The sequence below is a fragment of the Phytophthora cinnamomi genome (genome assembly GCF_018691715.1).
Source record: "Phytophthora cinnamomi strain GKB4 chromosome Unknown Contig43, whole genome shotgun sequence".
NCBI lineage: Eukaryota > Oomycota > Peronosporomycetes > Peronosporales > Peronosporaceae > Phytophthora > Phytophthora cinnamomi.
In genome coordinates, this window is record NW_027150976.1 from 496,047 (window position 1) to 518,849 (window position 22,803).

Here is a 22,803-nt window from a genome sequence, read left to right on the forward strand (position 1 = left end):
TCTGCAATATCAACGTTCTCACAGCTTTAGCAGCAGCTTCCGCGTCTTCAGGGGTATCTTGGCCTTGGCGCGTGCGTGAACGAAGGTAAAGTCCAAGCATTCCACGAGCAGAGGCCCAGACGGTAGTTGACATCCCGACACGCAAAAGTAACTGCATGTAGTCGAAAATGCATGCAATTAATTATCGACTAGTCACTTTATTTTTCATTTTCGACAAGCCACGCAAAAAGTAAGGCGTGTTCGCCGATAATGAGTGGTTATCCTGAAGTCATCACTTCAGATATTCGACATATCAGAGGGACGGGCGAGGGACGGGGTGGGGACGAGGTGGGGACTGCGTCTCCCTAACACTTCCTATAATGAGGGGTTATCTACCCTGGCTTAGTGTGGGTCTCGGTCCCGGACCTAAGATGACTTGTAAGGCGGAAAAGACGAGGGGCAAATATCTTTTTTCAGAAATTTTATCCAATCGAGGGAAGATTCATAGTAAGTCGAACAGATTCACCTTAACTAGAACAGATTCATATTAACTCGAACAGAGGAAAAAGAAAGCAAACTACCGTGGTTTCATGTCCTCGTGAAGTCGCTGGTGGAGAAGAGCGCGATACTGCTCGGCCTTCGTCGCATTAAACCTACCGCGGGTTGTCCAGGACGTGATGGCATCCGCAATGGATGCAGGCACAAGCTCAGAAATCAAACTTGCAATAGTGTCCATGTAGTGCAAGAGTTAGATACCGCAATCAAGCGAATTAGTTTGGTGCGGCTTTGTCTTCTACGCGTAGGTTGTAGCTTCAAATCCTGCAACAGGGAGGTTTGTATTATAAGCCAAGCGGCGACTGAGAAACCACTTGAATACCTGAAAAGCGTAATCAAAATTGTGTGTGCCTTTCAGAGAATCAACATGACACATCTTGCAATGCCCATTTTCTGCTGCATTCTCAACAATTAGAAAACTCCAGTGATTTCTGCCTGAAAGCGGGATGAGAACATATCGATATGCAGACCAATCAAAATCCTCCATCAACGACTAGAGCACAGTTGCTTTTTTCTTGCCGCGTCCCCGAAAAGTAAATGCCAGTTCCATTTCAGCGAATACAGCAGTTCCAAGCGCGCAAACAATGCCTGGTTTATTAATCATATACCTGTAGATGTAATAGTCAATTGCGTTTCCAGTAGTCGACGTACTATTCAGAAGACTATCGGAGTCGTCCATGAATACATGTAGCGTATGCTTTGTCTGTGGATCTGTCCACACAACAAGTGGGGCGTAGCTCGGATAACGCGTTCGAAAAAAACGTTGCATTGTAGCACGTTGCGTATTTAGTTTTGCGATAGCAGCCGCAATACCACCCTTTTGAATACCCACATCACTGTCCATCATCTCCACGTCGCTCTCACTGTCGGCCGCTGGCGGCCGACTTTCAGGCTCATCAACTTGATCAATTTTCCTGCTACCACTAGTTTCGTCAGGTTCACATTCACTACTATCACTGCTATCACTGTCATCACAGTCACCACTGCTGTCACTGTCACCACTATCACCACTGCAAACGCTGTCACCACCACCCTTAGCAGCGTCACTACTACCCTCAGCACTGTCACCACCCGCTCCATTGTCACTACTCCCTGTCAGTGTACGTGTTCTGGTCTCTGCAGCCTCCATATCCTCTGCATTCTCAGCAGCCGTTGCGTCTGCAGCAGCCTTTTCAGCTGCTTTTGTTTCCTTGACCCGCGCTGCAACAATAGCCTTGTATCTCACAACAAATCGTTGAACCCATGTCTTTTGGCCGCTGTCAGACTTGGCTCTCACACACTCCTCAATTCCACGGCAGTACTTCTGTAAGTCGATGTTGCTGCACTTTTCGTCATAATATATACAGTTCTCATAGTACTCCAGCACGCGTAGTTCGTAAGGGGCTAATCGGTGTGAACGCCCCGCTCTCTTCTTGCGCTTTCTTTGAGCAACGTCAGCAGGAATTTCTTGGTCCAGCAGATGCCAAAACTTTTTTTCCATCCGTGCAGTGATCCTTTGGGGACATTCAACTCCTCAGACGCCACTTTGAGACTCCATTCGGGGTGTTGTTTCCACCGCTGTAGCTTGGCTATCTTCTCCTCCAGCGTGAGGTTATTGAAGGAGCGCACCATCGTCGGCCTTGGAGGGATCTGTCGGCTGGAGGGGGGAATCCGAAGTGATGGATGAGAGGAGATCAACTGGCTATTTGACGTATGACGAGTTAGAGGTTTTTGCATCGTTCGAGTTAAGGTGAATCCGTTCGAGTTAAGGTGAATCTGCTCGAGTTAAGGTGAATTCGTTCCAGTTAAGGTGAATCTGTTCGAGTAAAAAAAAGTCTTCCCAATGCCGGGTACGACATATTGGGCATCACGGTCGTCGTGAAAGTGTTGTCCCAAGCTCTACTGATAGCTCTTCCGCGTGCACAGAAACCCAATTAAGAGATTTGCGCTGTTGTACACGTACAGCTTCAATAGTGGAGATTGCTGAGCTCACGGCTTCCTCTTGTGATACCTCCTGTTCGGAACGCAAACTCCTTGCCTTAGCTTGAATAAGATTAATAATGCGTCTCCGGCGATTAAAAAAACGTCGCTCTTCACTACTGCACCATTTTGCCCCGTACTGATCCTCGAGGGATCTCACGGATACTCCACCGCCGAGACCTTGATCCCATTCTTTCCGCACGTCAGAGATGGTTTTAATCCCGCGGCTCATTTTATAAACGGTGGAAGCGTTGATGGACGGTTCAACATTCGGTGTTTCTGAAGCAGATACACCCAGACTACTTAAGATTGGATCTGTTGAAACGTGTTGGGATACATCCTGCTGGACTAGCTTGATTTGTACTGTAGCTGTTCCAGCTGTAAGCGGTGATATGGCCTTCGATAAGCTAGACATGTTGCTCTCCACTGCTAACACAGAACGACGAATACTTTCTAGGGAAAGCTTCACGTCTTGGTGCACTCCATCTAGTTTTGCTTTCAGAATCGGCATTGCACGCTTTAGTTGCTGTTCACTAGGGTCCTCAATATGATCAAGAGTCCAAATAGCTGTTGATCGGAAAGCCTTAAATTCGGCAGACTTGAAAATCGCGTGATTCCACACGGGATGGCGAGGAAACACATTCATCATCAATACGGCATCTTGCAGAATCACAGTTCTCAAGTATTCCAGCAGTTCCAAGAATCCACCAGCAGCAAGGGTTTGTTCACACGTTCCATTGGCGAGCTTTTCTTTCCATTCCTCCACAAGCGGGAATATTTGACGCTGCAGATTCTCTGGTGGTTCTATCGATGCACGAGCAATAAAAAGCTACCTCTCCCTGGCTCAAAGCCAGCCAAAGATCGCATTGCTTCTCGTGGTAACGATGTCAAATAACACTTTTCCATAGCTTGAGTGTTCCAGCGGCCTAACCTTCTGATCTGAGCTTCACTAGCACCACCGAGATCTGCCATTCTGGAACCAGAGCCTCTACCAACATGAGTTTTCGTACGGCATCTTAGCTCAATATGCGAAAGAGCGCCAGCTCCAGCATCGAAATGAACTTTGTAAGACATCTCAGTAGATGGATTCTGTTTTGTTTTCAGCAGCTTCACAGGAAACCACTCCTTGGACTCCGAAAAATTAGGAAAAGGCTCCTGTTCACAATGCCATCGCCAAAACAAATAAAAATCAAGATGCCCGTGGGGGCAAATTTGAACATCTTATTTCGAATGCACGCACCGACTTCAGTCCGCCCAACCTGGTTTGTCTTCCCCTGCTTCATAACCATAACCAACGCTCAACATGGACTATACCCCTCATTTTCAAGTCGAATCGAATGCAAGTCAGCTAGCTCCATTTTGTTCGCGCACTCTCCACGCATGAGTGCGTAATGAGAAAGCAAAAACGTCAACAGATTTCTTAAGTTCGTACCATAATCTCGTAGCATCGTCCAAAAGTACGTCGAGATACACTGAATCTGTTCGTTAGTAGTATAGCCATCCTAAAGCGTATCGGAACCCCGGTCAGCAAACGTTTTGCGCTTGCTGTCTTCTTCAGTAAACTCCGCCATCTTTAGGAGAGCTCGCACTGTATCGTCGCGTGGAGAAGGGTGACTGTTGATCTTAGCGAGTTTTTGCTGCCGCCATAAATCAGCCATCGCGGCAACATAACTTGTGACAATAGCCTTACCGACCACTGCATTTGTAGTGCCATTTTCTTCTGGACTAGATTGCTGTTGCCCCCGCCTGTTCGATTTGTGTCTTTTTGGTCTACCAATTACACATTCTTTCAGGAAAAGATGCAGCTTCGGCCCTGTAACTGTGTATAGGGTGAGATCGCTGAAAGCAGCCCCCTGATCGTCGCATCACTTCACGAACTCGTTCTGCTTGCTTTTGTAAGCCCTTACTGTGTTCGTAGGTCGAATCACCGACGCCTGCTGGTACGTTTGGAGGACAGACACGTCGAGGCGACCATTCATGCGGGACTCTTCCTGCGACATAGCCTCTGCCATGGTTGGTGCTTGCTGGAAGTTCGCCGACTGACTTTTTTGGCCCTCTCGCAGGTAGTTCTGGCTGGATTTCTACCAATAGCTAACCGAAAGCCCTGAATTCAAATATCGCCTCTATCTAACTACCGAGCCGATTAATAACACCCGTTTATGTGCGACCTCTCTGGCAGTAGGTGACGGTCCCGGACCCGCCCCCAGTTGTGATAATATACAATATGACGATCCCTTCGATTTGCAAATTTGTTCTAGGGGTGACCCTTAGGACTACGACTATACGGTAGTCAACCATGAAAAAGTAATCGAAACGTTATTGTCGGAAATGACTAACGGATAATGCCAATTTGTATACGGTACACAATTCCTGTATTATACCTTCAGTTACCAAAAGGTACTCAAATTGGATCGGTACACTAATTCTAGTCCTACACAGACTCTTCGCTGTCCCAAATCGTAATCTCATCGAAACAGTCCTCACTGAGGGCACCTCCGTTGTCGCTCACGTCGTTAGCAGTTTCTCCGATGCGCTCCTTCCACTTTGAGCAAAACTTTCGGAAACCTTCCAGCCACGCTCGTTCTTGAAGTGAGCAGCGGCTGGGGTGGGCACACCGCCGTTTTTCTCGATCCACTGAACGACCTCTTTCTTCTCGGCCATTGACTTGGGCATGCATGACGACGGCATCTTCACTGGGAGTGGTTTGGCTGCTGGGGGTTTGTAGGGACTGGTAAAACGCAGAACGAAGAGAGCCGACCAAGAAAATTAATAGTTCTGGTCATTGGTGGCTGGTGGTGACGGTATTATATTTGGTACGGTACACTATTATTTGAGTACCGCCAAAACGGTACACAATTTGGTCTAGGTATACTATTTGGAAAAGTACTCTATTTGGCATTATCCGTTAGTTCTAAATTAAAAAGTGACTGTTTTAAAATGTGCACCCGATTGTATTGTGGAATCATTCAACTAATCGAACGTACCAGTACTGAATGATTGTCGCAGTGTGTGACTAGCATAGCGCGATCGATGCGCTATGTAGAAAACAACTCAAGGCAAAGTAATGCCTACTCGGAATAACTCAAACTTGAGTTTAAGGCACCGTCATACACATCGTCGGTGCTAAAGTAGCCGGCCTGGTACTCGATTGGGACCGTCAGATTGAACGCAGGCATTCCTTCAATACACGACTTGTCCAGACCTTTCAGGCTGCCTTTGTTAGTGACAAACGAAGCCAGAATCTTCGTGCCGCAAGTCGGCGTCCAACCTTCACTTGAATCGAGCTGAGTCGACATTACGACACCGTGAACTGCATTGTTAAAAGACGCAGACATAAACTTGTCCGCGGATGACCCGGACGAAGTCGCGATGCCGTCCAAAACGTATCCGGTAACGTACGGAGGGTTCAGGTGGATCAGACGTTCCACCAGCACCGTTCCATAGCTGGTGCCGTACACAATGGTACTGGCGCCGTTTGTGTACTTCGAGATGAAGCTCACCAAATCTGTGGCGGCACTTGTCGTCGAGAACGAGGCAAGACTGCCGTACTCGTTTTCTAGTTCTTGAGCACAGGCGGGAACTTCCGATAGATCGATATCTCTACCGCTTGGAGAACCGGTGGTAGTAGCTTGCGCTGCTACGCAGTCCAGAAATGTGCTGCGCCGGTTCCACGATAGTCCATCGTGTACACATTTACAGTCCCATCGAGGTAAGTGTACAAATCAAGCATCGATGATTCCACTGGAATCGAAAGCCACACCACAATAAAATTAGTAAATGGCGGAGCGTGCACGACAGGAACCGAGAGGTAAACCTCAGGATATTTACTTACAGGAAGAGGAGGAATATCCTGGTCCCCCCTGTAGGAACCAGACATTCGTAGCGGTTTTGGGATTACCATTGGTGGCCACCATCCGCTTTACGAAGATGTCGATCATCCGGTCGGCGAACTGTGGCGTCTCGCAAATGCCGGGGTAACACAGAGGCGCATTGAACGTAGCACACTCCGAGTCATGTCCACTTGAGCTACCTTCATCGGAGAAGGTGTAGTCAGAGCACTTGTACCAGCCATTCAACCGGGTCTTGGCGGTAGTTTTGGGTGCTGCTGAGGCCTGCGAGAGTACCGCCGCCAATGTGAATAGCTGATAAAAGCGCATTTGCCACTTTGCTGGAAAATTTGGAAATGTAACGTAGGTTGACATGTCGCTCTTCGTTGAACCTCCGTTGCCAATGAGTCCTTGGCAGAGCTTTGAACTTTGTGTGTAGACTAGATTACTTCGTAGTGTACTGTACCTACTGTACTCGCCTTACAGATTACGTGTACAGAACTTATACTATGTATATTATAAGTACTATATCTTCACAATACAGTACCACTCGTACTATTACAGACGTCCCATCAAAATGACCACCGCTACGTTTCAATACCCTGCAATTTCTGCTAGCGTTTGAACAAGATAAGTATAGTGCAGCTACCAGAAAGCTCCTCCTTGATTTGATACCTGTGTAATCACTATCGCAAACGTACCCGAAACCACGAGGTGATAGTGAGGGGTACAGTAGCACAGTACACAGTTTGAGTCAAAACGATATCATCACGTCTCCGACCGTGAATGCAACTCCGACCAGAATCCGACCATATCACAGAACTTTATATCGAACTAATTTGGGAAGGTTTTCGTAAATAGGATGACTGCAGGTAATTACGCGCGTAAATAACCTAACAAATGAGTGGTGCACACGTAAGTTTGACTGCGCCGTTTGCCCTGCGCACTCAGTGCTCGATTGACCACCCGGGAGGGTGAATTGAGGGGGTTGTGCCGCGCATCGGTGCACCTAAGAGGGTTGTCGCTTCCACGAAGAACTGTGGTCGTTAATTCCCCGTCGAGCACTCCAGTGTAAAGTACCCTGCGATGTTGTTGTCTAACCCCACCGATGTAGCTCAATGGAAGAGCTCCCGAAAGGGATGAAGGTGGTTCGATTCCACCCATCGGTAAAATTTCTAAGATTGAATGAACGATGCAGACCTCCACGCAAGCGGCATCAACGGAAGCAAGAACAACTAACACGAGGAACAATGGCTGTGCTATTGTGTTGGACTATGGGACTTGTTTGAGTGTGTTTAGATGGTGTACTGGTGCAGGATCTACAACCCTTCCGATGGCAAGGTGCTTCCGATAGTCTCCGATGAGAACGATCAGGCTTCATTCGTGATGCAGCTGCCGAAGCGCTTTCAGCACAGCGCAGGATCCTGATGAGGGTACGTTTCGCAGCCGCAAGAACGCCATGACCTTGCCTGATGCTAACTCCCCAAGCTGACGAACATCGTCCTTGTAGCTGGGTGATGATTCGTCGAGCACGTATCCATCTTCGATAAAGAGCTTCAAGAAGGCCACAAGCTGTTTGGTCGTCGCAGCCCTCAAGCATCTCCAGTCGCGCGGATCTCCTGCATACCACGCAAACCAGGTGTCGGTTAGCGGTTGCAGCTTTGAACGGCGTCTGCGCTTCTGGGGACGTTAGTTTCTTCTTCTCGTAGTCGCTATGATCCTTGCTCACCTCGTCGTGCGATTATATCGTCTTTTTTACTGTCGTTTGCAGATTCTAACGAGTTTACGCGTGCTTCCAGTTGTCGATTTAGCTCGATTAATCGTTCAATCAAGGCCGTTTGATGATCGAATGCAGCTTTCGCTCCTTTACTTCCTTCGATCATGTCTTCAGTGACTCCGTTTGCTTGGTTTGATGATCTTGCGAGCTGTTGTGACCAAGTGAGCAGGTTGGTCGTCGTCACTCCGGATTCCTTGGCGCAGTGCTCAATCTTCGCGACTACTTTACCGCGTGGGTTAATCGTTAACAGCGACGGATAGTGAAGGATCAGTGTCGCAGTCAGCACTTCTCGCACAGCAGCGCTGATGTTGAAGGCCGGATTTCCCAGTGAGTGGCTTGCACTGAATATTTTATGGCTGACTTCATGGATCTGATCTTGCGTAGTCGAGTCGAAGGCTTCCAGCGTCGGCAGTACAGAGGTTTGCTTTGGTGCCATATCACTGAGCACCTTCGCAACTTGGTGATCCTCCTTCGGTGTATTAAAGACGTATGCAAATGCCTTGTTTGTCGTAGTCATGTTCCAGGCTCCGCGGTCGAAGATCCACTGCGCTGTCAAGTCCGAGCAAGCGTTTGCATGCTGAGCTCCTCCTCGGCAAAAGGAGTGCGAGCTCAGCGGTTCTTCCACTCCAGCTGGACCCGCTACTCGATCGAGGAGACGATTAACTTGAGCGTGGATCCCAAGAGGTGATGGTGCCCTGGATGAATTCGACTGAGCTGGTGCACTTGAAGGAGTTTGGTCGTCGCAGCCCTCAAGCATCTCCAGGAGGGGGACAGATACAGTCAGCTCAACTGGCACGTGGGCCGTTAGCGCTGGAAGATGGCTCAACAGCGCAGTCGATGGAGCTTCCTGAGATGCCAGCGCAAGTGCAAGAGCCAGCAACGGACACGACCGGAAGTCAGCGTCGGGGAAAAGCGACAGCGCTTGCTCATCAGACGTCTTAATCCGAATGAAGCGGATGAAGAAAACCCCTCCAGCACCGATGGGGAGCTGCTGTTTGCGGACGAAGGTCAAGTCCGAAGCGCGGCCAAACAGGTACCAGAGCAAGCATAGCAATGCAGCATGTTGGTAGTCCTCTGCGCAGCTAGCTGTTGAATACAGGTATCCCTCCATCTTTTGCAAGTCGGTCTTGGTGCATGCCACCGCCTTCTTCACGAAACTACCGCTTTCGCGCTTAATACACTGCTGCTCCAGAGTGCGACCCATACTTAGCAGCTTCCTTGCAACAGCACCACCTGGGACGGGATATTTATCGAGCAGCCAGCACTTCACCTGTCGGTAGTACTGTGCCACGGAGTGCCGTGACAGATACTGCCCCTTCGAGCCAGCGTGGAAAGCAAGATAAACGCCAAACTTGTCCATTATCGTCAGGATGATGGCGCTTGCGCGGCTCGGTTCGGCAAAGATCATGGCGCCAACGTGCTCGAGGCTGGTCCCTTCGCTCGAGAGGAAGCGAACGCATTTAGTGCGGTCGAACGCGCGCGCTTGGTGTTGGCGGGCTTGAGATCGTTGAGACTCATCGTAATGGGTCGGAGAGGGAGGTGATATCTAAATGATATGTGGCTGGGCGGCCTTCTCTATACAGAAATACATATCTGAGGCTTGCTTCCGACCCGATACGTCGGAGTTAAGGGGGTTCCGACCTCTGTCTGATACTGAGCTTTTATTGGTAAAAAGTACGAGCTATGTCTCGAGTGGATTGGTGGAAACAGAATCAATGCAAAGCATTGGTCAATATTCACGAAAAAACGCCATACAAAAGATCAGTGAGGTCGGAGAGATGATGTTATTCATCCATATGATGATGGGCTCACAAGTCTTCGGACGCTGCAACAGAAACGCCATCGCTGACTCACTTGATATTGAACCTTTGCAGATAAAATATCGCCCAGTTTAATGGCGTAGATCGAGGTCGACCGCTCCACAAATAACTGCATTAAAATGAGTCGTTAACATGAGCAATCTCGATTTGCGTTTTCAAAACACAAAAAAGGATCGTTTTACCTTAGACCGACTTCGTTATAATCTAATCGACAAGGAGATCGATCGCTAGCTCTAATGCAGCTCGATTTATTAGCCTGTCTAAATAGATCAAACCATCCTTTTTATGGACCTTGTTTTATGAAATCGACCTCGTTTTATTATAATTGGAGAAAAGCGCCAAGTGAAAACGATAAAACGTTTGCAAAGCACAATACCATGCCATCTGGTACATGTACAGTTATCTGGGTGTGACAAATACATCCATACAGTGCATGTGTATGCAAGGATCCCACCGTGGGACTCATAGCACCGGGAGCTCGAACGACTGGGCAATCCTTTGTCAAAGGACAGACGGATATATATTTTGCACATTTACAAAAACAGTGGCATCCTTCCTGCCTCATAGTTATCTCATAATTATTTTATAACTGTTGTTGTTTGGTGAAATATCAGCATATAAACGACCAAAATCCATAAAAAGCTTCAACGGGATGATGTAAGCACGACACGGATTACAAACATTCACCAAGATCCAAGAAAAGCAGTGCTAAATGAAAACAAACAATCAAACCCAATCAAAGACCAAACACAGCACTATTGCAGGGCTCGTAAACGAACCAAACCAAAAGAGGGCGTTTGGACGGACATTAAATGCGCAAACATTACTTGATGGTTCAAGCAAATGTTCAGAATTGATATCATATTGTCGTTACCTTACAAAGTACTCAATACAACCTCAACCTAGAAATGAAAATAAAATGATAACATATTGACCAGGATGAAAATATTAGGGTTGTGCCCCGATCTCTACTCTTGTATTTCACGTCCTTACTTTGTTTGTGGGCACTCTGTAACGGCGGTGCCCTATTACAATGGAAATTCGGTGCTCCGGATCTCAGTCATAGAGTTTGAATGGTAGTCGGTTCGATTCGCTCTCAAATCCTACCGCCATCCGCCGCATCTTCCTCCGTACCTATGGTACTTCTGTACATGCACATGTGCGATGCATTGCGAAGGTATTCGCAGCAGTCTTGCATCCACCAAACTCAAGCTCCACCGGTTTAGGCCACTCGAAGAACTCGCAGCTCCAGTATGAAAGCTGCGTACCATGACAAAAATACTGTTGCCTGGTAGCTGTAAGGCGTGTAAGAGTCGAAATGCTGAAGAAGAATGACCAGACGAAACGCCAATTTAAGTAAATATTTACCTATTATATTGAACGCTTATCAAATTGAGAAATGTATCTTATATTAATACAATTATGTGTAAATATGAGAGGGTCAGAGTCTGACTCAGACGGAGCCCACCAACCCAACAGGTGAACTACTTCAAATTCTCGAGCACTTGCAAGCTAGCAGAAGAGAGAGAGATCCGATGTATGCGAACCAGGAGGCTCAATAAGTTGACTCTTAACTAGCGTAATGAACGCGGGGCCACGTTTACTACAGTACTACTACTGGCAGTTGCAAGGTAGCCAGCCACTTGCGAGAAAACAGCTCCCTGTGCCAACCCTTGAACTACGGAGAAAAACCTGCTGCTCCTGTGGCAGAACGACTCGCAACGTCATCGGGTTCGGCTTTTTATGGCGGATGTTGTTACCCTAACAAACAAGCAAGCCAAAATTAAGGATTTCACCGTACGGTACGCTTGATACGTTACACGTACTGTCTTGGGGCTGCAGTACATGTAGACAAATTGGCGTGGGTCAACAATAGCTTTGCTGATATTCGAGATTGGAGAGGAGATATTCGACGAGGGAAGGCTATTTTTTTTTATCTACGTGCTGCCCATATGATAGCCCAATATGGTCGGTTATCTTCGCCGTCATCGGCTATTTCGACACGTAGGTACATGCATAGTGTGTGTGTCTACATTCCTGATGTGAACATCATTAGTGTAGGTAATTGGTAATATTAATTTAAGCAACTTAATTCGTCTAATTTTAATTTTGAAACGTAAATAAAACGTTTTTGGAGGCAACAATAACTGTAATAGCACTATTTATATTTTAACAATTCAAATATTTATAAAAACATTTACTTACAATAATTGCAGTCACAAGTGATGGAAGCTCGAGGCAGCAGCGGCTCCGGCGTGCCGAGGGCGTCTCTGGCGGGCTTCGTCTCCACGTCTGTGCTCACTTCCTCCGATGGGGTGCGCCATAATCTCCTTCCTTGCTGGCAACTCGCCGGAATAACCCGCATTGACGCTGCAACCCGTGGTCTGTGGCTCGCAGCTCTTCGGTGACAACGTGGAGGAGAAGCGCGTGACAGAGGCGCCCGCCCCGCGAGCAGAGGACGCGGCAGGCTACAAGCCGCTGTACGAACAGCTGCAGGAGCGCCGGGAGCAGAAGGACAGCGAGTGGAAGGAGAAGAACAACCCGTTCGGTGGGCATAGACTGCGGGGGCTGGGAGGGGGTGCCATTTACGACAAGCTATTCACTCACTCTGGTTCTTACCAATAGCCCCTCCGAAAGGACTGGACGAGGAGGAGTTCGAGTACATTAAGGACCTGGAGAGCAGGAAGGAGGACTCGGAGCGGAAGCGCCAAGCACAGCACGAGGAGGACCTCGCCCAATTCTGTGAGGACGGAAGACGGCCCTATTTTGCTGGCGACAGCATTGGACTGGTAGCTGATGCGTTCTGTGGATGTGTATGTAGTGGTGGCACGAGGAGCCCCGAAAGCTGCTGCTGGTGCAGCACTTACGCCTCAGCAATTGCAGAAGTATCCAGCGAAGGACGATAGCAAGACTGCGAGCAAGAAGAAGGCTCCGGTGGTGGTGGTGCGCGCCAAGCGAAAGGCTGATAAGGAGGAGCCTCGTAAAGCTGCCCCAAAGAGTGTAGAGTCGTCCGATATGTCGAAGGAGGAGTCGGTGAAGAAGAAGCAAAAGATTGTTGCAAAGGCCTCGAGTGAGACTCCTGTGGAGAAAAAGGAGAAGCCGAATACTGCGGCACTTGGATTGGTGGCGTATGGCAGTGACAGTGACAGCGACAGCTAGTGGAATGAGTGGCAACGTAGAATTGATTAGTTTTGGTTGTCTATTAGTTTTGCTTTGAACATGCCTCACCGGAACAGGGGAGGAGGGGTGGATCCTGTTCGTGAGGACTTGGGCTGAAGAAGTCGAGGCGCAGTGACTGCAGTTCCGCTCGGCCGACGGAGAGGAGGCGATGCTTCCACCAAAACCCTCCTAGTAGTTCGTGCAGCTGATCGCTGCGGTCTATCTGGCGTTCGCATGACCACTGACGAAGTGGTCGCTGCACGACGCAATGGTGGAGACTGGTTACTGCCTGCTGCAGTTGTTCCTGTAGCGTGAACAGCAGCACCAGGCGACGACCTTATTCCTCCCCCTGCTTGGCGCCCGTTGAAGTGGGAGCGCTCCGACGTGGCACGGTGGAGTAGAGGGGCTGTAGGTCCCTTAGCGCCGGAAGTTATGGCGGCGCGACGCAGCAATTCGGAATCGCCAGGCTTCCGCGCGCTTGACGCAATGCGTGCCTTTTCGAGGGCTGTCATGCCCGCGAAATCTAGTGTCCTCGGGTTGTGTGTCGACTTAGTCCCAGCTGCTGCCGCGCGAAGCAGCGAATCCTGACCACTTTTGTCGCTGCGGCTTTTGCTTGCGCTGCTCTGGTTTTTAGACACCCGTCTCGACTTCCGCGGTCGTGATTGCGATTGCTGTCGCTGCAATTGCTGAGGTAGCTGAACCTCCTTGAACAGCCCAGTTGCATCTTGGAGAGTGCGCTTTGCAGGTCGTTCTTGACGCAAAGCCGACAAGATGCTCCCTTTGCCCGTAGCCGCAGACGTCGGCAACTCGTCAGGGGGCTGCGGTGGCTTGACTGTTGGCAACAACTGCACGACACCATAACCGGCTCAACACCATCAGTAAACACATCGCAGCACTCAACCAAAGACCACGCATCCACTCACCGGAGGCAGCATGGCGGTAGTAGCCTCGTTCTCCGGCTCATCATTGGCGTCCTCCTCCTCCTCCAGCTCGTAGGCTCTCAGCAAATACTGCACCAGCTCCGGCAGCAGCATCTTCAGTCTGGGGGCCAGTTGCTCCTGCAGGAACTCCTGGAACGGCGAGCGCTCGTCCGCGTCTTCGTCCGCCAGCGACGGCGGGTTGGCCGCGTCCAGCAACAATGCCACGCGGTCCAGCAGGCCTCGGATCTCCTTCTTCAGCGTCTTCCTCTGCTCCTTCTTCTTCCTGGCCAGCGTGCCGTAGCTCAGCATGCGCAACACGAGCTGCAGCTGCAGCACGCGCACTTTGGCTGCGCGCGGCGCGTCTTTGCTGCTCACGGAGGCGTTCAGCGCCGACAGCTCCAACAGCAGCTCCTTGGCCACAGCCGCCAGCCGCTTCTTCATCGCCCTGAGCCGCTTCTTGTCCTCGTCGGGCAGCAGTTCAACCTCGTGACCATCACTCTGCTTGGCGGCACGCTTAGCCTGCCGCTGGAGCTTGACCCACCACTCGCCGCCCTCCTGGGCGAGCAGCAGGTCCACGAACGCCAGCACGCCGTCCTCCGGGGTCTTCTGCGGCTGCTGCACGGAGGAGGCAGCCTCGGAGACGTCGTCGGTCTCCTGCAGCGCCGCCGCCTTCGCGTACTCCGCCCTCCAGTCCGTGGCCATTGCTGCAAATTCGAAAGTGTCCGGGGCAAAGAGGGTCGAACTTCAATTCACTTGCCGTTTGTATGATCAACCGTCGAAACGAGACATATCCATCCGGACATCGGAAAGCGCGCGAACTGAGTGCGCACTTTTGGCGCGCTCAGACGACCATCACTCTTGAATTTGCCGCGCACAGAGCACAGCAGAGTAGTGAACAGCATGGCCGACCGCGAGCGCTCAGACGACGACTCGGCGCCCGAGGCGCTGGAGGAGGCGCAGGCGGAGGTGGCGCTGCAGATCCGCAACGAGAAGCACCTGAAGCAGGTGGCCGTGGCCGTGCGCCGTCCGCGCGCGCGCGCGTCGTGCGTCAAGGGCCGCGCCGGCGAGGACACCAAGCAGTGGGAGCTGCTGCTCTTCCGCTTCTCGGACTCGAGCGAGCTGGCCAACCTGGAGTCGCTGCTGGTGCAGCTGGCGCCCGCCACGTGCTACCTGTCGGCGGAGCTGGAGCAGTCGCAGGCCGTGGGGGACAGCAAGAAGCTGCACGCGCTGCTGCAGACGCTCGACGTGGCGCGCGTCTACATGAAGAAGCAGCTGTTCCAGGACGTCAGCGGCGTCGAGACCAACGTGGCCAGGCTGCTGGGCGCCAGCGCCATGGCCGAGTACCAGGACGCGCTGGCGAACAAGCTGGCGGCCGGGAGTCTGGCCTGCCTCATCGACGCGCTGGGCGTCATGGCCGACGCCGACGCCTTCGGCTGCTACACGCTGCAGGAGGGCAACCTCTCGTCGGCCATGCAGCTCGACAGCGCCGCCGTCTGGTCGCTCAACCTGCTGCCGGAGCCGAGCGCTGCGACCGCCGGCGCGACGAGGTTCGGCGGCAGCGTGCTGGAGATCTTGAACCGAGGCAAGACGCCCATGGGCCGCCGCCTGCTGGAGCGCTGGATCCGTCAGCCTCTGCTGGACGTCAAGCAGATCGAGACAAGGCAGAGCCTCGTACAGCTCTTTGTGGACGATTCCTCGCTGAGGATGGAGCTGCTGGACGAGTGCATGAAGGCGCTGCCGGACTTGGGGCGACTGGCGGTCAGTCTGGAGCGCAAGAAGCACGCGAAGATCACGGATCTGGTTAGTGTGTACGACGCTGCCGTTGGCGCCATGCCTCGTGTGCAGAAGCTATTGAAGGAGACTACGGCCGGTGGAGACGAAGCGCTGGCAAGTCTGGTGAAGGAGAAGTTTGCGGCGCCGCTGGAGAAAATGCTCGCAGACTTGCAAGGGTATACGGAACTTGTGACGGAGGTTGTCGACCTGGATAGCCGCCCGACGCTTGTGGTGAATGCTAAGCACGATAAGGATCTGCAGGCGCTGCGTGAAGAATGGGATGGAATCCTCGCGGACATTGAAGAGGAGCATCGCAACGCACTCGACACGATTGGCGGAGAGATCAAGTGCGAGAAGGACAAGGTGCGCGGGTTCGCGTTCCGTGTTGTGAACAAGAAGGAGGAGTCTCGGTTGTCCAAGTTGCCGTACGTGCACATTTGCCAGGTGCTAGTGAGCGGCGTGCAATTCACGACGACTAAGTTAAAGGCTCTGGCCACCGATTACCGTCGCGTGCGTGGCGAATACGAGGAGCGTCAAGCCCACTTGCTGAGTGCGGCAATCGACGTTGCCAGCACGTACGTACCTGTTCTCGAAGCTGCAACGTCTACTCTAGCAGAGCTGGACGTGCTACTCGGTTTCGCTCATGCGGCGTGCCATGCTGGATCGGGTTACTGTCGTCCTACTCTGGAGCAAAACGGCGACTGCATCGTGCTCACGAGCGCCCGCCACCCATGTGTGGAGCTGCAAGACAGTGTCGACTTCATTCCAAACGACTACAGTTTTGAGCGGGAGAAGTCACGATTCCAGCTAGTTACGGGGCCTAACATGGGTGGCAAGAGTACCTACATCCGTCAGCTGGGTACCATTGCAGTGATGGCGCAGATCGGGAGCTTCGTGCCTGCGGAAGTCGCGCGGTTGCCAGTGTTCGACAAGCTGTTGGTGCGTGTTGGTGCCGGTGACCTGCAGCAACGGGGTGTTTCAACTTTCATGCTGGAAATGCTGGAGGCGTCCGCCATTCTACACAAAGCCACAGAGCGTTCGTTGGTGATTATCGATGAACTAGGCCGCGGTACCTCCACGTACGATGGTTTTGGCCTGGCCTGGGCTATCTCGGAGTATCTGCTCACGAACGCGCGTTCCATGTGCCTCTTTGCAACGCACTTCCACGAGTTGACAGCTTTGAAGCAGGAACACCCATTGGGTTTTGCGAACAAGCACGTCACAGCAGTGGCCAGCGAACGCGAGATCACGATGGTGTACCAAGTGCGCGACGGGCCTTGCATGGAGAGTTTCGGTGTCCACGTAGCATCCATGGCGGGTTTCCCTGCATCAGTGATTGAGTGCGCTCGTCGAAAGAGCCAGGAACTTGAGGGCTTCGAGCGTGCTGTGGGCAGTCAGGAGACGTCCACCAAAAGGTCTGCAGCAGACGCCTCGCTTCCTGAGAATGGGCAATCCCCAACGAAGAAGGTCGCATTGAACAAGGGGTTTCTGTCCTTGTTTGTGTCCCTTCCTCTAGACAAAATGGCGCCAGCGGAGGCGCTTGCCGCCGTCCGCGAGCTTATTCCTCAATAAGATCAAATACTTCTAAGTAATAAACTCGATGACACGACAACTCTTCCTACTTCGAAGCACTACAGTATTCGATAGACAACAAATTTCTGGTTTAACTGTGACAGAATCCTAATCGTGTTTTTGGCCACAGCCAGACGATGGGAAGAAATGAAGCTATTAAATACCGGTAGACGGAAGGCGCGAAAAACGCGCGCGTTTTAACGTGGTCTTCATCTGGACGGGTCCAACTGCTATCGTGCTCTTCCAACACGCCACGATCTTCGACGTTATCCACCTTGAAATTCAGCAGCTGCTCCTTCGTGGTTACAAAATACACCAACACGTTTGAAATTACCATTCCAGCAGCGCGTAGTTTTAGTAGTACCTCGCTAAAATAGCGCATCTTGAAATCGTGCTTGTTGGACCGAGTCACCTGGGTAAATGTAACTTTCCCTTCAGCCTTCACGAAATACACCGCGTCGTAGCCTCCTTGGTTCCACGCGACAGGTTGTAACCAACAACCATCTCCTTTGATGCTTCCATCGGGCAACCTTTTAAAGCGCTTTTTTGGATCGAAACTGAGGACGTTCGCTTGCGGCAAAACATCTTTCTCTCCCTGGTTCCCGGCTAACTGCACCGCGTACCGTGGGACGGATGCCAAGAACATCCATTCTAAGATATGGCCAGCCAGAGTTGGATTCTTGGACGTATTAAGACGCCTCGCTAAGTCCGCAATAGTCTGCACTCCACTGACTTTTGCAAACACAGAGGCCACGTACGGGCTCACGGGGAAACGCTCACCACCCAGTTCCTGGTGGCGTTCCATCCATAGAGTTTGTTGATTGTTTCCGAGTGAACAGCGCCACTGCTGTACTTAATTAGCTGTCTTGTCCTGGACAGAATTTATCGCACTTGCCAGAGCTGCTATCACTTCCGACGTCGAGAATTGAAACATGAACCGGCACGATCCACCAGCATAACTGAACTTCAAGTCGAGGGCGTAATTCTTCTTTCGTCTGCATTCTGCTCTTGAACGTCTTCGTTATTCACGTCACACCGACTGGTTGCGTCAAACTTAGCCGCGACCGTATCATAAAAATCCGGGCATTCTATGGCTCGAGAATATTCGGCTTTCGTCCACGAATGCATGTGGAAAAATACGATCCTGGACATTTTGTCATCCTGGGCGTTTCTCTTCCCTCGTGTAGACATCGCAGAACACACCACTAGTCGCTCATCGCTCTCGAGATACGCAAAAACCCGAGTCAAGAAACTATTGCGCTGAGGGGTGCTTTTTCGCCCATCCACGCACAACAGAAGCCTTTTGTTGGCAACACGAGGCAACTCAAACGTTGCTAGATCGTCGACAAACCAATGCTGTCTCAATCCCAGGGAAAAACACGTGACCTCATTCGTTCCCAAATGGAGCCAAGTTACGTTCCATTTTTTGGGATCCAACGAAGCGCGATAGCTTACCGTGCACGCAGACTTGCCGGTACCAGGAGGCCCCACGATGTATCATCTGTTATTCTTCTTTATCACCTCCACCTCCAAAAAGTCCCACAGCTCGTGCACTTGATCACGGCAGTACAGCATTAAGTCACTCCTTTCCAACCCACATTTCTCCAGCAGCACAGCAGGAAGAGTCACGAAGTCCACACCGTGAATATTAATCTGCGGCACATCCTCGACTTCTCCCAGACGAACCCGCTTGGTTAATGAGAAGCTCTCGGGCACTTTCACCAGTATGTGGATTTGTGTCGACTTTGGAGCGCGACTAGTCATGTTGTTGGCTACTAGCACGTCATCAATTGTCCACGCGGCGTTCAATGGGTCTCCACTGACTGCCTGCTTGATGTCTGCGTCGACCTGCCCCCTCTCCAATTTCAGCGCCATTGGGTCATCGCATGGCAGCCACGCGCCGTTCTTCGTCGCCAGGAAAAGTTTCAAGTGGGGAGCGTCGATCTTCTCCAACGTGTTGGCATACCGATCCTTGATCAGAATCCTCAGGTTGGACACCACGTCAGAGCTGGCGATGTCGATGGAATCCGTCCCTTCCGACCCGACAATCGCGCAGACCAGCCTCACCATCTTTCCTCTTGTGGAGCGAAAAGTGTCCAACCTGTTGTTTTGTTTGTCGTCAAACCCATCCGTTTATTTTGAAATATGAATTCAAAAATTCTAAACAACGCCGCGCTTTGCACGGGAAGCTCTGGATTTTGCAAGTCATTTTTTCAAATTTTACATTTAAATTTAGGTGATGACTATATCACCTCACTGACAGAATGCGTAGCAAATAAAATGCCAAAACCAAATTTTCGAGCATTTGGTTTCGTTTGATAGCTATTTCTTAGCACAAAGAAAACAGTTTCCAATCGCTTGCTAACATAATATTTGATGCATTTTATCGTTTTACCTACCTAATGTTAGAAGCCCAAAATAGCATTACAATAGCATTCGGCAAAAAGTCTGTCGGCTTCCTGGTCAGTATTTCTCCAGGACAAAAGATTGGCCTCATATGGGATACCGCCTCAGTCCACACGTGCTATGGTGAACGAGCAGCAGGACTCGGTGCGCAAGATAGACTACATGTTCAGCCACCTCGGACAGGACCAACGATAGCCCAATAACCACCTTTTTCAAGAGCACATCAGTCGACTGCAAGACAACGAGGTTTACAATTCGCTTCTCCTGAATTGGACAGCTGAAACCATTGAGTAGGGAAGCTGCAGAACGCTTTCCAGCTTTTGAAAGTTACCAGCTAAATCTTAACATAAAGCATGTATATTTTCCTTTACAACTAATGGTAACAAGAGAGCCAAACAAGCTGCACCCAAAGTATTCTTTCTGTGATTTACGGTAATTGGGCTTGACCCTCATTTTTGTGGTAAGCAAAACAAAACTTGGCAGCCTCTTCAGAAGATGGATTGTCTTTGCTTTGAGCCTTCGCGTGCTTCCATCGGAAGAAGCGTGGTTTAGGTCCGCCGTGATGCATGCCTGAAACATGCGGAGGAGAGGCGAGCTACAGTAGTGGGGGCTAGGAAGGACCGTAAGCGCAAGCCTTCCGCTGCTAAAAGGACCGGTATTGATAGTGCACTCCACGCGCATACAACGCTTTGCCGTAAAGACTCATCGTAGCTCGAACTGGAGAATGATTTCCCTCGACGGGATTTGTCGCTTGAACACGAAGCTGGTCAACATTGTGCAGTCAAGTGCTTGGTCCTCCTGCGCGCGAAGCTCTCGAATGCGTTGTAGCATCACCACAGCGGTGAGAGTAGGTCTTGTCCTGTGTGCTTTTTGCAAAAACGAAAGTGAGCGAGTTCACGTTGGATGGGAGAGAAAGCATGCGCCCGTTAGCTCCGCGTGCTATCGTTGCACCAAACTAACTTCAATACGACAGGACTGTGAGCTTGAGCTAAGTAATATGTAATATTCTAGTATGCAATATTGTAGGTATTTCTGGTTGTTGCTCTTGTGAGTGTGTTTCGTGACCATCATTGTGTTGGATGTGTATCGAGGTAGAAGCAACATTCAGTTTTGGTGTAAAATGATTGCAACAGTTTAATGCAGATATAAATCTGTTGTGGTGCTATCATTTCAAAATTGGGAAGGGTTCCCAACAACTCTGGATTAAAATCCAGAGCAGCAGTTTTCTACTGTACTACTCCGTCTCAAAATTGATGTCCCATTGTTGTAGAACACATGCGCGTTCTGTCAATTTTTCGTCGTTTGCAGCGCGGTTTGGCAAATACGACGCGGCGCATTCTCACGGTTTGAACCGTGCGCTTATTTACTCAGCACGGTTAGTTTTGACAGCAGAGTGACGAAATGAATGGCCACGGAGGTGATTTAAGAGCTGGGACAGGGCGGCAAATCGCAGATGTCGCCCTTCCTCCTCCAACCAAGCGTCCAGCTCCGCCAATTCTCCTACTAGGTATATTCACAGCCATACAAGCCCGCCAACGTCTGCGAGCACCTCGCACCTTTGATGAGCTCATTGATGCCGTTACAACAGCGTACTGGGAGCTGCCGCCATCGACAATTAATGCCGCGTTCTTAAGCGTGCAGGGGTCGATGGACTTGTGCATTCAGGATACAGGAGGCAGCACGTTCAAGCCTCCTCACGTGGCCAAAGTGAAGCTTCAGTGGGAGGGAAGACTGCCTCTGAGCCTTCAGTGCTCCCCCAAAACAGCCGTAATTGTGTCGCAGCTTACAGGGAGCAGACTACCCACCATAGTTAAAGCAAATACAGTTTGAGGACATCATTTTAGAGACTAAAATAAGAGTGGGATGGGACATCAATTTTGAGATTATGGAAATGCCTCTGTTGTTGTTGTTGTTGTATTACGTCTTCGCGTCAATCGGTCTTACTGGGAGCCTAGGTGTAAAGTAGCTAGTCTCCGGCATAGGGTAGTATCCGCATACGTCAAGTCGTCCTCACACGGCATCCATGCGATTATGTCTCCCACGAGTTTCTTCCACTCGGTCGTGTTTTGCGCTTGGGTACGAAGCGTGAGAAGGTCAGTTTTGGTGCGGAGCCGGTGTCCTCGCTTGGTATTGCGAAGGTCTTGATCCAAGATCGTTGGTAGCGTGGTGCGGGGGCGTCCTCGCCAGCCACCTTCAGTAGAGCTGTCGAAGTAGCGAGCCATTTGCATGAACGCTGGGTTGCGATCCGAGCCGCGAAGAACCTGTCCAAAGAGTACCCATCGTGCCTTGGTGATGCGGTAGCGCAGAGGTCGAGCGTTACAGCGCTTGTAGAGCGCTGCGTTGGAGATCCGCCGAGGGTAGCGGACGCCGAGTACTTGGCGAAGTTGTCGGCGATGAAAGCTCTCAAGGCCGAGCACGTCCCCCTTCGTAAGCGCCCACGTACCGCAGTTGTATAGCAAAATCGGCAAAACGTAGCTGTTGTACAGGCGAACTCTGGTGCGCTCGGAAGTCTGCGAGGTTCGCAGCCATAATGTCCACATTCGGTTGAGGGCAGCACGGGCGAGCTGTTTACGGCGCGAGACGTCTTCGGCATCACCCAGAAGCGAACCGAGTTTCTTGGTGTTGCGCCATGCTTCCTCTTGGGCGCGGACGTGACGAGTAGGAGTACGTGTTGATGCGCGAGCTACCGTCGTCAGCTCGGTCTTCGACGAGTTCATGGCCAGCGACCAGCGAGCCAAGATCGCTGGGGCTTGGTCTTGGATAAAGGCGGTGGCTTCGACGGTGCGGCACACGAAGTCGGCGTCGTCTGCGTAGACGATCATATCGTCGAGGAATGCACGGCCAACGTCGAGGGAGTCGGCGAGATCGCGTAGGGCAGCTTCTAGGTAGACAATGAACAGAACAGGAGAAAGTGAGTCGCCCTGGGGTGTGCCGAGGTTGCTTGTGAACGGGTTCAGCGTGGTCGATCCAGATCGGAGCGACAGCGTTGTGTCCGCGAGCAGGAGCTGGATTAGGCGCACTTCGTCGTCGTCGAGGAAACTGCGGAGCACGTCCAT

The 22,803-nt window shown here is 51.0% G+C and overlaps 6 protein-coding genes across 6 annotated transcripts; 2 read left to right on the forward strand and 4 right to left on the reverse strand.

Moving 5' to 3' along the window:
- Positions 1 to 5,561: 5,561 nt before the first annotated feature.
- On the reverse strand, positions 5,562 to 9,505 carry IUM83_17193 (Glycine cleavage system H protein; the record flags this gene model as incomplete). Its single annotated transcript, XM_067942126.1, has 4 exons — positions 5,562 to 6,130; positions 6,392 to 6,605; positions 7,758 to 7,939; positions 8,326 to 9,505. The coding sequence occupies 4 exons, from the start codon at positions 9,503 to 9,505 to the stop codon at positions 5,562 to 5,564; spliced, it is 2,145 nt and encodes a 714-aa protein (XP_067790927.1).
- Positions 9,506 to 12,142: 2,637 nt separating this feature from the next.
- Positions 12,143 to 13,076, forward strand: IUM83_17194 (uncharacterized protein; the record flags this gene model as incomplete). Its single annotated transcript, XM_067942127.1, has 4 exons — positions 12,143 to 12,232; positions 12,315 to 12,465; positions 12,543 to 12,659; positions 12,739 to 13,076. 4 exons carry the CDS (start codon positions 12,143 to 12,145, stop codon positions 13,074 to 13,076), a joined length of 696 nt encoding a protein of 231 aa, XP_067790873.1.
- Positions 13,077 to 13,625: 549 nt separating this feature from the next.
- IUM83_17195 (Lysine-specific demethylase 8) lies at positions 13,626 to 14,698 on the reverse strand (the record flags this gene model as incomplete). Its single annotated transcript, XM_067942128.1, has 3 exons — positions 13,626 to 13,694; positions 13,778 to 13,921; positions 14,000 to 14,698. The coding sequence occupies 3 exons, from the start codon at positions 14,696 to 14,698 to the stop codon at positions 13,626 to 13,628; spliced, it is 912 nt and encodes a 303-aa protein (XP_067790874.1).
- A 198-nt stretch (positions 14,699 to 14,896) lies between these two features.
- IUM83_17196 (DNA mismatch repair protein Msh2) lies at positions 14,897 to 17,341 on the forward strand (the record flags this gene model as incomplete). The annotated part of the gene is made up of 1 exon (XM_067942129.1): positions 14,897 to 17,341. The coding sequence occupies one exon, from the start codon at positions 14,897 to 14,899 to the stop codon at positions 17,339 to 17,341; it is 2,445 nt and encodes an 814-aa protein (XP_067790926.1).
- A 1,497-nt stretch (positions 17,342 to 18,838) lies between these two features.
- On the reverse strand, positions 18,839 to 19,411 carry IUM83_17197 (crn1-like protein; the record flags this gene model as incomplete). The annotated part of the gene is made up of 1 exon (XM_067942130.1): positions 18,839 to 19,411. One exon carries the CDS (start codon positions 19,409 to 19,411, stop codon positions 18,839 to 18,841), a length of 573 nt encoding a protein of 190 aa, XP_067790919.1.
- A 2,276-nt stretch (positions 19,412 to 21,687) lies between these two features.
- Positions 21,688 to 22,803, reverse strand: IUM83_17198 (putative EndonucleaseReverse transcriptase; the record flags this gene model as incomplete). Its single annotated transcript, XM_067942131.1, has 1 exon — positions 21,688 to 22,803. One exon carries the CDS (start codon positions 22,801 to 22,803, stop codon positions 21,688 to 21,690), a length of 1,116 nt encoding a protein of 371 aa, XP_067790871.1.